At 42.2% G+C, this 16,000-nt stretch overlaps 1 protein-coding gene across 1 annotated transcript in view; it reads right to left on the bottom strand.

The window, feature by feature from the left end:
* Window positions 1-12,781: 12,781 nt before the first annotated feature.
* The window catches only part of SRD5A2 (steroid 5 alpha-reductase 2), a 55,359-nt gene continuing 52,140 nt past the window's right edge, over window positions 12,782-16,000 (bottom strand). Inside the window, exons 4-5 of the mRNA XM_027113456.1 lie at window positions 15,764-15,914; window positions 12,782-13,000 (exon numbers count right to left, since the gene is read on the bottom strand). Coding sequence (XP_026969257.1) covers window positions 12,934-13,000; window positions 15,764-15,914 — 218 coding nt within the window. The 3' untranslated portion in view covers window positions 12,782-12,933. The remainder of the gene's footprint in view (window positions 13,001-15,763; window positions 15,915-16,000) is intronic.

Below are 16,000 nucleotides of genomic sequence, written 5' to 3'. Positions count from 1 at the left end.
AAATGACTACTGTATAGAAGGCTACAAGGCTCATTTTCATCCCTTAAATTTTTCTATCTCAAATTTTCAATAAAATATATTGAGAGTTTTGTCCATATTTAAAATTCATCTCTAGTTTCATAATGGACATAATGAGGGCCCAGTTTATGTGACTGCCCCTGTGAACCCTTCCCAGACTCCTCACAAATACCATCTCACTATTTTCTATTCTCCCCTTCTGGGTTTTGTTTTGTTTTGTTTTTTAATTTCTTCTGCTTTTACTGCACTATTTTGGGATTGAGTAGTTTTTTGTGGTTGTTTTTCTTTTCCACTATTAGTTTACTATTTATATCTCTTTTTTCAATTGTTGCTCTAGAGTTTGTACAATATATATATCTTTAACTTAACACAGTTTACATTTATATTTATACCTCTCTCTGGATAGTTCAAGAATCTTACATTATTGAAAATGAATTAATGCATTAATGAATTAACAAAATTTAATGGATTTTTATGGTATTTGCTTTCTAGTCAGTGCTGAAAAATGCACCCCAAAAGGATCCTCTTCTCTAAGGCCTCTGGAGTAACGGAAAACAAAGACCATTACAAGGGAAAACCCTGATGGATGCTGACTCCTCCGGCTGCTCTCCCTCCCCACTGGCCTCACGGAACTTGGATGCTGCCATACGCTTCTCAGAACAACTCCTTCACCTCTTTTTCACAAGTGTCACTTCTGCACAGACTTAAAACCATCTTTATGAGGTGAGCGGACAGAAATACAATAAAATTATTTATCGTGAGGCACAGCCATATGGCTTGTGTTTAAAGAAACTCAGCTTCTTCCCTTATAAAAAAGGAGCTCGAAGAAGAGCTTATTTTCTCTCTCAGAGGAATTTTTTTTCCCTGCGAGGATAAGGAAAGGATCTGGCTTATGCAGACCTGGACACAAGGGAAAGAGAAGAAACTACTCTGTCGCGAGAGGCCACCCTCTCCCAAGGCCCCCTGCCTCACTTCACTGAAGACCTTCTGCCACCGCAGCCCATTCCTCCCACATAAGTCCCCATCTTCCTCCACTTTCTCTCTCTGTTCCCCTCCTCCTCCCAGCCAGGCTGCCACGTGGGAGAGGATACCGGATATCCTTCACTTAGACTCTGACTACAGTGAGCAAAGCCAAGCCCTGCACCCACAAAGGTTAGAACAAAAGGAACTAACACAGCTTAGTACATACTTTAACCTTCCCCAAAAACATATTTCACTCATCCAAATCCCAAGCTATGGTTAGTGGGAAGAAATAAGACACAGGTAACACAGAACCTTTTAAGATCAAGGCTCAGTGGACTTACAGAGAGAAAAAGCAAATCTCTTATTTAGAAATTAAATCCATTCAATGGCTATTAAATCATCCAAGCACCCACATTACCAGGTGGCACCATGCCTCTTTCTTTTATCATGAGACAGTATAGATGCTTTAAAACAATCAGCAGCCTTCTCTAGAAGGTTTTGCCTTACATTTATTGCTACTCTGCTTATTTGCCATGCCCGGACCTCAGGCCACAGCCTGTTAGAGAATCAAAAAGGCAGGCAAGAATGGAAACGACTCTTCACAAGTCCATTCTTTCACATGCCAAGAGCTTTCTCTTCGTGAGACTGCCATGAGGTTACCACAAGAAGTCAAGATGGCTATTGCGAGGGATTCCGGGAAGATGGCGGAAGAGTAAGACGCGGAGATCAACTTCCTCCCCACAGACACACCAGAAATACATCTACACGTGGAACAACTCCTACAGAACACCTACTGAACGCTGGCAGAAGACCTCAGACCTCCCAAAAGGCAAGAAACCCCCCACCTATCTGGGTAGGGCAAAAGAAAAAAGAATAAAGGTAGACAGAAGGATAGGGACGGGACCTGCACCAGTGGGAGGGAGCTGTGAAGGAGGAAAGGTTTCCAAATACTAGGAAGCCCCTTTCCAGGCGAAGACTGGGAGGCGGAGGGGGGAGCTTCGCAGCCGCGGAGGAGAGCACAGCAACAGGGGTGCGGAGGGCAAAGCGGGGAGATTCCCGCACAGAGCATAAGGGCCAACCGGCACTCACCAGTCCAAGAGGCTTGTCTGCTGCCCTGCCGCGGCGGGCGGGGCTGGGAGCTGAGGCTCGGGCTTCGGTCGGAGGCAGGGAGAGCACTGGCGTTGGCGGCGTGAGCACAGCCTGCAGGGGTTTAGTGCGTCACGGCTGGCCGGGAGGGAGTCCGGGGAAAAGTCTGGAGCTGCTGAAGAGGCAAGAGACTTTTTCTTGCCTCTTTGTTTCCTGGTGCGCAAGGAGAGGGGATTAGGAGCACCGCTTAAAGGAGCTCCAGAGACGGGCGCAAGCCGCGGCTAAAAGCGCGGACCCCAGAGACGGGCATGAGACGCTAAGGCTGCTGCTGCCGCCACAAAGAAGCCTGTGTGCGAGCACAGGTCACTATCCACGACCCCCTTCCAGGGAGCCTGTGCAGCCCGCCACAGCCAGGGTCCCCGGATCCAGGGACAACTTCCCCGGGAGAACGCACGGCACGCCTCAGGCTCGTGCAACGGCACGCCGGCCTCTGACGCAGCAGGCACGCACTGCACTCCGTGCCCCTCCCACCCCCCCGGCCTGAGTGAGCCAGAGCCCCCGAATCAGCGGCTCCTTTAACCCCGTCCTGTCTGAGCAAAAAACAGACGCCCTCCAGCGACCTACACGCAGAGGCGGGGCCAAATCCAAAGCTGAGCCCCTGGGAGCTGTGAGAACAAAGAAGACAAAGGGAAATCTCTCCCAGCAGCCTCAGAAGCAGCGGATTAAAGCTCCACAATCAATTTGATGTACCCTGCATCTGTGGAATACATGAATAGACAAAGAATCATTCCAAATTAAGGAGGTGAACTTTGAGAGCAAGATTTATGATTTTTTTCCCCTTTTCCTTTTTTTGTGAGTGTGTATGTGTATGCTTCTGTGTGAGACTTTGTCTATAGAGCTTTGCTTCCATTTGTCCTAGGGCTCTATCCGTCCGTTTTTTTTTTTCTCTTAATATTTTTTAATTTTAATAACTTTATTATATTTTATCTTACTTTATTTTACTCTATCTTCTATCTTTCTTTTAACCTTCCTTTCCTCCATCCTTCCTTCCTTCCTCCCTCCCTCCCTCCTTCCCTCCCTCCTTTCTTTCTTTCTACTTCTACTAATTCTTTCTTTCTACATTTTCTCCCTTTTATTCTGAGCCGTGTGGATGAAAGGCTCTTGGTGCTGCAGCCAGGAGTCAGTGCTATACCTCTGAGGTGGGAGAGCCAACTTCAGGAGACTGGTCCACAAGAGACCTCCCAGCTCCACATAATATCAAACGGCGATAATCTCCCAGAGATCTCCATCTCAACACCAGCACCCAGCTTCACTCAACGACCAGCAAGCTACAGTGCTGAACATCCTATGCCAAACAACTAGCAAGACAGGAACACAACCCCATCCATTAGCAGAGAGGCTGCCTAAAATCATAAGTCCACAGACACCCCAAAACACACCACCAGACGTGGACCTTCCCACCAGAAAGACAAGATCCAGCTTCATCCATCAGAACACAGGCACTAGTCCCCTCCACCAGGAAGCCTACACAACCCACTGAACCAACCTTACCCACTGGGGACAGACACCAAAAACAACGGGAACTACAAACCTGCAGCCTGCAAAAACGAGACCCCAAACACAGTAAGATAAGCAAAATGAGAAGACAGAAAAACACACAGCAGATGAAGGAGCAAGATAAAAACCCACCAGACCTGACAAATGAAGAGGAAATAGACAGTCTACTTGAAAAAGAATTCAGAATAATGATAGTAAAGATGATCCAAAATCTTGGAAGTAGAATAGACAAAATGCAAGCAACACTTAATAAGGACCTAGAAGAACTAAAGATGAAACAAACAATGATGAACAACACAATAAATGCAATGAAAAATACTCAGATGGGATCAATAGCAGAATAACTGAGGCAGAAGAACGGATAAGTGAACTGGAAGATAAAATAGTGGAAATAACTACTGCAGAGCAGAATAAAGAAAAAAGAATGAAAAGAACTGAGGACAGTCTCAGAGACATCTGGGACAACATTAAATGCACCAACATTCGAATTATAGGGGTTCCAGAAGAAGAAGAGAAAAAGAAAGGGACTGAGAAAATATTTGAAGAGACTATAGTTGAAACTTCCCTAATATGGGAAAGGAAATAGTTAAACAAGTCCAGGAAGCACAGAGAGGCCCATACAGGATAAATCCAAGGAGAAATATGCCAAGACACATATTAATCAAACTGTCAAAAATTAAATACAAAGAAAACATATTAAAAGCAGCAAGGGAAAAACAACAAATAACACACAAAGGAATCCCCATAAGGTTAACAGCTGATCTTGCAGCAGAAACTCTGCAAGCCTGAAGGGACTGGCAGGACATATTTAAAGTGATGAAGGAGAAAAACCTGCAACCAAGATTACTCTACCCAGCAAGGAGCTCATTCAGATTTGATGGAGACATTAAAACCTTTACAGACAAGCAAAAGCTGAGAGAGTTCAGCACCACCAAACCAGCTCTACAACAACTGCCAAAGGAACTTCTCTAGGCAAGAAACACAAGAGAAGGAAAAGACCTATAATAACAAACCCAAAACAATTAAGAAAATGGGAATAGGAACATACATATGGATAATTACCTTAAATGTAAATGGACTAAATGCTCCCACCAAAAGACACAGATTGGCTGAATGGATACAAAAACAATACCCTTATATATGCTGTCTACAAGAGACCCACTTCAGACCTAGAGACACACACAGACTGAAAGTAAGGGGATGGAAAAAGATATTTCATGCAAATGGAAACCAAAAGAAAGCTGGAGTAGCAATTCTCATATCAGACAAAATAGACTTTAAAATAAAGACTATTAGAAGAGACAAAGAAGGACACTACATAATGATCAAGGGATCGATCCAAGAAGAATATATAACAATTGTAAATATTTATGCACCCAACATAGGAGCACCTCAATACATAAGGCAAATACTAACAGCCATAAAAGGGGAAATCGACAGCAGCACATTCATAGTAGGGGACTTTAACACCCCACTTTCACCAATGGCCAGATCATCCAAAATGAAAATAAATAAGGAAACACAAGCTTTAAATGATACATTAAACAAGATGGACTTAATTGATATTTATAGGACACTCCATCCAAAAACAACAGAATACACATTTTTCTCAGGTGCTCATGGAACATTCTCCAGGATAGATCATATCTTGGGTCACAAATCAAGCCTTGGTAGATTTAAGAAAATTGAAATTGTATCAAGTATCTTTTCCGACCACAACGCTATGAGACTATATTATCAATTACAGGAAAAGATCTGGAAAAAATACAAACACATGGAGGCTAAACAATACACTACTTAATAACGAAGTGATCACTGAAGAAATCAAAGAGGAAATAAAAAATACCTAGAAACAAATGGCAATGGAGACACGACGACCCAAAATCTATGAGATGAAGCAAAAGCAGTTCTAAGTGGGAAGTTTATAGGAATACAATCCTACCTTAAGAAACAGGAAACATCTCGAATAAACAACCTAACCTTGCACCTAAAGCAATTAGAGACAAAAGAACAAAATAACCCCAAAGTTAGCAGAAGGAAAGAAATCATAAAAATCAGATCAGAAATAAATGAAAAAGAAATGAAGGAAACGATAGCAACGATCAATAAAACTAAAAGCTGGTTCTTTGAGAAGATAAACAAAATTGATAAACCATTAGCCAGACTCATCAAGAAAAAAAGGGAGAAGACTCAAATCAATAGAATTAGAGATGAAAAAGGAGAAGTAACAACTGACACTGCAGAAATACAAAAGATCATGAGATTACTACAAGCAACTCTATGCCACTAAAATGGACAACCTGGAAGAAATGGACAAATTCTTAGAAATGCACAACCTGCCAAGACTGAATCAGGAAGAAATAGAAAATATGAACAGACCAATCACAAGCACTGAAATTGAAACTGTGATTAAAAATCTTCCAACAAACAAAAGCCCAGGACCAGATGGCTTCACAGGCGAATTCTATCAAACTTTTAGAGAAGAGCTAACACCTATCCTTCTCAAACTCTTCCAAAATATAGCAGAGGGAGGAACACTCTGAAACTCATTCTACGAGGCCACCATCACCCTGATACCAAAACCAGACAACGATGTCACAAAGAAAGAAAACTACAGGCCAATATCACTGATGAACATAGATGAAAAAATCCTCAACAAAATACTAGCAAACAGAATCCAACAACACATTAAACGGATCATACACCATGATCAAGTGGGGTTTATTCCAGGAATGCAAGGATTCTTCAATATTCGCAAATCAATCAACGTGATACACCATATTAACAAATTGAAGGAGAAAAACCATATGATCATCTCAATAGATGCAGATAAAGCTTTCAACCAAATTCAACACCCATTTATGATAAAAACCTTGCAGAAAGTAGGCATAGAGGGAACTTTCCTCAACATAATAAGGCCATATAGGACAAACCCACAGCCAACATCGTCCTCAGTGGTGAAAAACTGAAAGCATTTCCACTAAGATCAGGAATAAGACAAGGTTGCCCACTCTCACCACCCTTATTCAACATAGTTTTGGAAGTTTTAGCCACAGCAATCAGAGCAGAAAAGGAAATAAAAGGAATCCGAATCAGAAAAGAAGTAGTAAAGCTGTCACTGTTTGCAGATGACATGATACTATACATAGAGAATCCTAAAGATGCTACCAGAAATCTACGAGAGCTAATTAATGAATTTGGTAAAGTAGCAGGATACAAAATTAATGCACAGAAATCTCTTGCATTCCTATACACTAATGATCAAAAATATGAAAGTGAAATCAAGAAAACACTCCCATTTACCACTGCAACAAAAAGAATAAAATATCTAGGAATAAACCTACCTAAGGAGACAAAAGACCTGTATGCAGAAAATTATAAGACACTGATGAAAGAAATTAAAGATGATACAAATAGACAGAGAGATATACCATGTTCTTGGATTGGAAGAATCAACATTGTGAAAATGACTCTACTACCCAAAGCAATCTACAGATTCAGTGCAATCCCTATCAAACTACCACTGGCATTTTTCACAGAACTAGAACAAAAAATTTCACAATTTGTATGGAAACACAAAAGACCCCGAATAGCCAAAGCAATCTTGATAACGAAAAACGGAGTTGGAGGAATCAGGCTCCCTGACTTCAGACTATACTACAAAGCTACAGTAATCAAGACAGTATGGTACTGGCACAAAAACAGAAATATAGATCAATGGAACAGGATAGAAAGCCCAGAGATAAACCCACGCACCTATGGTCACCTTATCTTTGATAAAGGAGGCAGGAATGTACAGTGGAGAAAGGACAGCCTCTTCAATAAGTGGTGCTGGGAAAACTGGACAGGTACATGTAAAAGTATGAAATTAGATCACTCCCTAACACCATACACAAAAATAAGCTCAAAATGGATTAAAGACCTAAAGGTAAGGCCAGACACTATCAAACTCTTAGAGGAAAACATAGGCAGAACACTCTATGACATAAATCACAGCAAGATCCTTTTTGACCCACCTCCTAGAGAAATGGAAATAAAAACAAAAATAAACAAATGGGACCTAATGAAACTTCAAAGCTTTTGCACAGCAAAGGAAACCATAAACAAGATGAAAAGACAACCCTCAGAATGGGAGAAAATATTTGCAAATGAAGCAACTGACAAAGGATTCATCTCCAAAATTTATAAGCAGCTCATGTAGCTTAAAAACAAAAAAAACAAACAACCCAGTCCAAAAATGGGCAGAAGACCTAAATAGACATTTCTCCAAAGAAGATATACAAACTGCCATAAATACATGAAAGAATGCTCAACATCACTAATCATTAGAGAAATGCAAATCAAAACTACAATGAGATATCATCTCACACCAGTCAGAATGGCCATCATCAAAAAATCTAGAAACAATAAATGCTGGAGAGGGTGTGGAGAAAAGGGAACACTCTTGCACTGCTGGTGAGAATGTGAATTGGTACAGCCACTATGGAGAACAGTATGGAGGTTCCTTAAAAAACTACAAATAGAACTACCATATGACCCAGCAATCCCACTACTGAGCATATACCCTGAGAAAACCATAATTCAAAAAGAGTCATGTACCAAAATGTTCATTGCAGCTCTATTTACACTAGCCCAGAGATGGAAACAACCTAAGTGTACAACATTGGATGAATGGATAAAGAAGATGTGACACATATATACAATGGAATATTACTCAGCCATAAAAAGAAACGAAATTGAGCTATTTGTAATGAGGTGGATAGACCTAGAGTCTGTCATACAGAGTGAAGTAAGTCAGAAAGAGAGAGACAAATACCGTATGCTAACACATATATATGGAATTTAAGGGAAAAAATGTCATGAAGAACCTAGGGGTAAGACAGGAATAAAGACACAGACCTACTAGAGAATGCACTTGAGGAAATGGGGAGGGGGAAGGGTAAGCTGTGACAAAGCGAGAGAGAGGCATGGACGTATATACACTACCAAACGTAAAATAGATAGCTAGTGGGAAGCAGCCACATAGCACAGGGAGATCAGCTCCGTGCTTTGTGATCACCTGGAGGGGTGGGATAGGGAGGGTGGGAGGGAGGGAGACGCAAGAGGGAAGAGATATGGGAACATAAATATACATATAACTGATTCATTTTGTTGTAAAGCAGAAACTAAGACACCATTGTAAAGCAATTATACTCCAATAAAGTTGTTTAAAAAAAAAAGATGGATATTGCAAAACTACAGGACAGTAAAATCATAGGTTTATTTATTGGCTTTTGAAAGAGTTTAAACCACCTAAGTCACTGTTAAATTGCAAATTTCTCATTAGCAGTCTTTTCTCCTTCTGAACATGACAGAACCAATGTTGCTCTGTATGAAGATAAGTGTTTGGGATGAGGGGAAGTTGTGACTTAATATATTTTCCATGCTGAACACAAATGTCATCTCTACTACACCTTCATTTTATCAAATAGGTTCGAGATAAGGGCCTCAGCCAGATCCTACCCCACAGAGTGAAAAAAACAGTTTCCACCCAATGCCCAGGACAATCAGTGTGTATCTGAATTGTGACACAGCACTTCAGCTCTGGCTATTTTTCTCCTGCAGGAGTTCTTCAGAAATCCAAATGGCAGCCCCTAAATGTCAAGAGTCATGTCTAATTCAACAATATCCTCCCACCCCTTACCATTTTTCACATCATAAATACTCAAAAATGATTGCTGAGTGCATGAGCATGTTCAGGCCTTAAATTCACACCTATCTGGGTAGGCTCTGCTGGGTCTCTCTTGTAAAAGTCTGCTGTGCTTTACAAAGAAAAAAAGACTTCTGATCCTTAAAGGGACAAGTTAAGACCAGCTATGCAACACCTTGGAAGGCATTTAACACTGGGTCTTAGTGTCTGCATCTGTGATACAAAGGGGTGGACCTAGCTGATGTCTTTTTTTTTTTAACTATTTTGTTTTGTTTTGATTGTTTTATTTTACATTTTTTTGCCTGTTTTTATCTTTTATTTTACTTTTTATAATTTTATTAATTTTTTTAAAATTTTTATTGGAGTATAGTTGATTTACAATGTTGTGTTAGTTTCAGGCGTACAGCAAAGTGAGTCAGTTATACACGTACATATATCCACTCTTTTTTAGATAGATTCTTTTCCCATATAGGCCATTACAGAGTATTGAGTAGAGTTCCCTGTGCTATTCAGTAGGTCCTTATTAGTTATCTATTTTATATGTAGTAGTGTGTATATGTCAATCCCAATCTCAGCTGATGTCTTAAATGTGCTTTGGCTCTTTAATTCTGAAAACAAAACATTACAGCACCTCCTACAGGCCAGTAGGAAAACATTCCCACCAGGAAAAGCCACTGTCATATTTTAGCCCCTAATTTCAAAAACCACTCCACAGAAGCCTAAATTAACCATATTTTTGCTGCACTCCAGTTTTAGGAGAAAGGGGAAATACGTTTAGGGATGAGCAAGGCTCCAGACCTTTACTGTATTCCTTCTGCATACATATTCTAGACCTAAACAGAGAAATCGAGTTGAATAGCCCTACAGCAGAGAATACCTCAGTTATCAAGAAAATATTTAAAATTACATAAAAGTTATTCTACCCTATTTTTAAATTAAGGAGGTCCACGATCATGTTAACTTGAAATGACAGTAGAATTTCTTAAATTTCCAGACATGCGTTTCCTAAGTAAATCAGGGTTGGCCTAAATAAAATTCTAGAGAGCACCCTCTAGTGGCAAAAAAATGCAATTGCTGAATAGCAGTTTCGTCCTGAGATTGCACACACTGGGCAAATAGTAGCTACCATTTGTTGAGCACTCATTACATTTCAAGGACTGGCCTGGATGTTTTACATAGTAATAAGATAAAGGATTTAATAAAGGCACTTTTCAATGTCACGGAGAGAACAGGGAGTCTTTTATTTCACAGAGGCCAAGCTACACTTTAAGATTTATTTCACTGAGTGTGTTTCTCCCACTCCCCCGTGTATGCCTGAACACGAGGAGGGGCATCCAGCCTTAGCACATTCTCCTGTGCCTTTATTGCACCTGCTTGGAGTTCTTAGCTGTGTGACAAGCTCTATAAGTCATATTTCTCTTTTATTTTCAGCTCAGAGCCCTGAATTTCAAGTTGGCAAAATGAAGATAGAAGAGAAAAAAAGGAAGCAACACTTGGAGGAAAAAAGAAATAAAGGGGGACAAACACAGTTCAACACTTTATGAAAATCTTCGTGAGTCTGGGGATCTTTTAATTCAAAAAAATTACTTAACATCCATGATTTGAGAGGCATTTAAACAGCAAAACATGTATATATATTATATTTTTCAGTAACGTACATCATCTTCAGATCTTTTGAGTGTCCTGTGTGTTTTATCCTAGTGAATTTCTGCACTTAGCACTACATCTGATAAAACTGGTGCTCATTCTCAAAGGGGTTTGCTAAATATTACCAATGCTGAGTACAAACCTAGACCTACATAGACAAATATCATCATACATTCTAATTATGAATGTTCAGCCCCTTCCCTAAAGAGCCCAAAGTCTCAGCACCCATGCAAGGGTGACCCCTCCACAAGGTTGCAAATTCTGATGTCTACCAGCTGATCAGTCCCAGCTCTTAGCTGGCTCCATGGGTCTAGATCCTCCAACTTTTTAAAGGACACTAGAGAATGCAGAAACCTCCTAATTTTTAAATTTTGGAAACTTTGAATGTAAACAAAAAAAGAAAACCAGACTGGGGCTTCCCTGGTGGCGCAGTGGTTGGGAGTCCGCCTGCTGATGCAGGGGACATGGGTTCGTGCCCCGGTCCGGGAAGATCCCACATGCCGCGGAGCGGCTGGTCCCGTGAGCCATGGCCGCTGAGCCTGTGCGTCCGGAGCCTGTGCTCCGCAACGGGAGAGGCCACAACAGTGAGAGGCCCGCGTACCACAAAAAAGGAAAAGAAAAGAAAAGAAAACCAGACTATGTGAGAAACACTGTCAGAGCCAAACAAAGCAGGTTTTCTGCCTAAAGGCATCCCTCCGGTTGCAATTTTCAGCCTCTGCTCCCAGGACTTTTGAGAACTGATGTTCAAGGCACCCCTAGGGAACGCCTTCTTGATCAGATCCTGAGGACTGTGATGCAGAAACTCCAGAAGGGAAGAGTTGTTGGGTGCTTCTGAGATGCTTTACCATCATTGTACATGTCTTGTCCAGGCAAACAACATGTGCTCTTATTCGGCGATTTCCTTATCTGACACTCATTATTTGGATATTCCCACCAGTTTCTAAGAATATAAGAATTTGCGGTCTATTGCAAAACACTTTTCTGCTCTTTGTAGTCAACCAGAGTCATCTCTTCTTCTCTGTGGTCATTAAAATCTGACCTTCAATAAAACCCACACCAGTTTTCTGGATTAGCCTATGATATCTCTAACAGGGATTGTGGACTTTTCAGGAAGACAGAGGCACTAAGACAATGCACAAATTTGAAATGGGGTCAATGCGTTGTTGTATTTTCAGCAATATGAAGACAGAGCTCCCCTATTAAAAGTCTACGTAATCATTTCACATTTTTCACAGTTAACTAAGGAAAACCCACGTGAGTGGGTTTTCATTTGGAAGAAAAATTGCTCTGGGTCCATGCAGCTTCAGAATTTAAATCGCTGCGGATTTGTATACGTGTCAAATGTGCACCTTTAATAAATTCTATAAGCACTGCCTCAACTCAAAACTTTCTCAACTACCGAGCTGTCTTAGACGGATACAGAGCAGGTATAAAGCCACCTTTAAGACTTGGGTCTTTCAAAGAAAAAAATACATAGGAAACTTTGCACTTTCTAGGAGGAATAGCTAAGTAGATGTCTTTGCGTAAAAAAAAGGGCCTTGTTGAAGCTTCAGTAGGAGATCTGGACAGGGAGGATGGGAGGAAACACTAAGGGGGCCTATGCAGAATCCTCAGGCCAGCTGCCAGAACACCAGAGGCCTCCTATTACATATACACGATGGGACTTTAAAAAGTTATAGGTTCAGGGCTTCCCTGGTGGTGCAGTGGTTGAGAGTCTGCCTGCCGATGCAGGGGACGCGGGTTCGTGCCCCGGTCTGGGAGGATCCCACATACCGCAGAGCGGCTGGGCCCGTGAGCCATGGCCGCTGAGCCTGTGCGTCCGGAGCCTGTGCTCTGCAACGGGAGAGGCCCCAGCGGTGAGACGCCCGCGTACCGCAAAAAAAAAAAAAAAAAAAAAAAAAAGTTATAGGTTCAGCAGCTTGATGGTTTTCGAAAGGATTGTGGGAGCTTTGTTCCCTTTTTATTTGGTTTCTTTAAAAGATGACTGGAATGAGGGCTTTCCGAGACTTGGGGTAGTCCTCAAACATCTTGAGGTAGAATCTAAAAGACAAGAGAGGAATAATTATAAATACAACCAAGCAGTGGTCAACGACTGAGGTTTGATCTGTTTGGAATCCCTGTTACAAACCAGCCTGCAGTTGTTCAGGGTCTGACTCTTCCAGATGGCCATCTATCTATCTTCTTCCTCCCTCCTGCATCCTATCTCTTGTAGATGTTGAAGCTTCTCATGTTGAGAAATAAAAAGTAATAGCCAGAGGACAGCAGTGGTGGCTGCACAATATGATGAGTGTACCTGATGCTACTGGATTATACACTTAAAATTGTTAAAATGGTAGATTTTATGTTATGTATATTTTACCCAATAAAAAATACATCATAGCCAGAAAGAAGTACTCAGTGGATTCAACTGAGAAATACAGGGAACCAGGGACCCCAAAGAGCATAGGCAACATTAACCCTAGAGAACTGGTCATGTTCCCAGGAAAAATATCCCTTCGTGAGGCCTGGGAAACGTCAAAAAAATGTTACCTTGTATTATAGGTTGAATTGTGTTCCCCCCAAATATATGCTGAAGTTCTAACCCCCAGTTCCTGAGAATGTGACCTTATTTTGGAAATAGGGTCACTGCAAATATAATTTATTAAGATGAGGTCATACTGGAGCAGGGTGGGCCCTTAATCCAATATGACTGGTGTCCTCATGAGAAGGGGAAGAAGAGACACAGAGACACACACACATGGGAGAAGGCCACGTGAAGACAGAGGCAGGGATTAGAGTGAGGCCGCTATAAGCCATGAACACCAAAGACTGCCGGCCACTGCCAGAAGCTAGGAAAAGACAAGGAAGGATTCTTCCCTCGAGCCTCCAGAGAGAGCGTGGCCCTGCCCACACCTTGATTTCAGACTTCGGCCTTCAGAACTGTGAGAGAATAAATTTCTGTTCTTTAAGCCACTCGGTTTGTGGTCATCTATTTCGGCAGCCCAGGGAGACTAATACATCTTGTAAAAAGGCTTTCCCTTTAAGTGACCAGGCTGTTCTCTTACCTAGTTGAAGCTGGCAGCTCTCAAGTTATAATTAAGGTGATACACTCTGTTCAAGTACCATAGTTTGAACTGAGGGACAAATAGTATTAATATGTCACAGGAGGTGGCTGGTTTTCCGTGCTGTGATTTGGGGTCTGCTGAGCTGCCTCTCACAAACCCCAGTAAGCCCTGTGAAAAGATGCCCTCCGCCCTTCCCTCTGAAGCAGGCTGCCATAATAGGACAGGGCCTCAGTTTGGATTCTGCTGTTGTACTAGCTAGAACCCTCTGGTGGGATTGCTATCCCTCCCCGACCAAGCCCAGTGCAGGCCACCCTTCTCAGGGCCCCTCCAACTGCTGGCTGATGCCCTGTCCTCTCCCCTGCCCCTCTGACTCTGGTGGGCAACAGGCCTACCTGAATGGGGGAGAACTATTACACTGACCCCCTTCCAGGCTGGGGACCCTCCGGCGCCCTTCCCCACCAAGCAAAGGAGGGGGTAAGAATAGATCATGAGGAGTTGCTGTTTCATTCATTTCTCACAGGTCTCTGCATAAATTCCACTCCAAGGAAAAGAACACATTCTTATTTAAACCTTCAAAACTTTGAAATTAATCATTAGCGGGACTAAAACACCTATGCAGGAGTATAAGGGGTTCCTTCAGGGTCCTGGTTCCAAGCCCGTTCTCTCTTTGGGCATCCATCCCCTCTGTCACCAGTAACCACAGGCTTTCTCTTTCCTCTAGCCCCATTTCAGCAAAGGGATCTGACATTTGCCTTTACAGCCTGATAGCAACTTAGTATGTAACCCTTTCCCTTCCAGTGATACTTTTCCTTAACTCTTTTGTCCCCACCCCATCCCAGGCTCAGGGATTGGGAGGGAGGGAGGGAGGAGTTAGTAAAGCTTTAGGCTAGACCTACAGGGGAATGGGTCTAAACCCCTGCAATTCCCAGCATTCCCCAACAGATGGCACAGTCCTGAAACTGCACCACACAAGTAAATAATTGTTGACCCTATCTTCCCAGGAAGCCAGCAATAACATTGGTAATGATTTATGGAGGGTGGAGGTAGAGGAAGGAGGAGAGTACCAAAATAAGCCCTGGTATTACACAGATTCCAAGAAAATAATCCTAGAGTTTCCAGGGCTCTGTGATTACCTGAACAGTTAGCACCAAACCTAGAATTAAAAATAGTAGGCACACTAGGTACAGGGCTAGTACTTTTCCCCAGCGGTTATCCATCCTGGCTGTACCTCAGAATTACCTGTGAAGCTTTGGAAAGTGCAACCTGGGCTCCCACCTGTGGAACACACTTGGAGAGATGTGGCGGAAGTGAATTGAAGCACGGAAATGGAATCTACGTCTTGTACCTCCTCTTACCTGTAGCCCACTGCCAAACAGCAGCCATTGCCAGATAAGCCTGATAAGAGGGCACAGAGCCGGGGTCAACTAACTCATGTGGACACCGAGTGCTTCTCTCTGGGAAGCCTTCTTCAACAAGGGGGCATGTGGCTTCCCAAGTCACTTTGGTGCTCCTATCTACCTGGGTTTGGTTTTGCTCATAGGAAGAAAAAAAATTGTTACTGTTACTGTCATCCAGCTAAATTTCAACTTCAGTGAAAATCCAAAAGGTCAGAATTCATCCATCTGGATAATTGTATCAACCTTACCTTGTAAAAAAAAAAAAAATCTCTTCCGTGTCTATATCTGACTCCGTGTGTTAATAAAACCCTGTTTGGAGAAGAAAGCTACATGGATGCTGCCACCTTGATTGAAAAGTTTACCTATGGTGGTGAAAAGCTCGCAGCCCAAGGAAACAAAGTGAGAAAAATGCAAATGCAAGTGCTGGGAGGGACCAAGTGGCCAGGGCATAGCCGATCCATTCAATGATCTCGCCAAGGAAATTGGCTCCAGAAACGTACGTGAACAAGCCACCTGCGTGCAGAAGAATCAACAAGTCAATCATCAGTCCTAGATCAGTGCTGCATTAAAACCCCTGTGCTTTGTTCCAAAATACATAA

The sequence above is a fragment of the Aethalodelphis obliquidens genome, unplaced genomic scaffold, assembly GCF_003676395.1.
Source record: "Aethalodelphis obliquidens isolate GAN/ISIS:26980383/991018 unplaced genomic scaffold, ASM367639v1 scaffold12, whole genome shotgun sequence".
Classification (NCBI taxonomy): Eukaryota; Metazoa; Chordata; class Mammalia; order Artiodactyla; family Delphinidae; genus Aethalodelphis; species Aethalodelphis obliquidens.
Note: the sequence above shows the minus strand (reverse complement) of the source record. Positions and strands in the feature narration are given on the sequence as shown.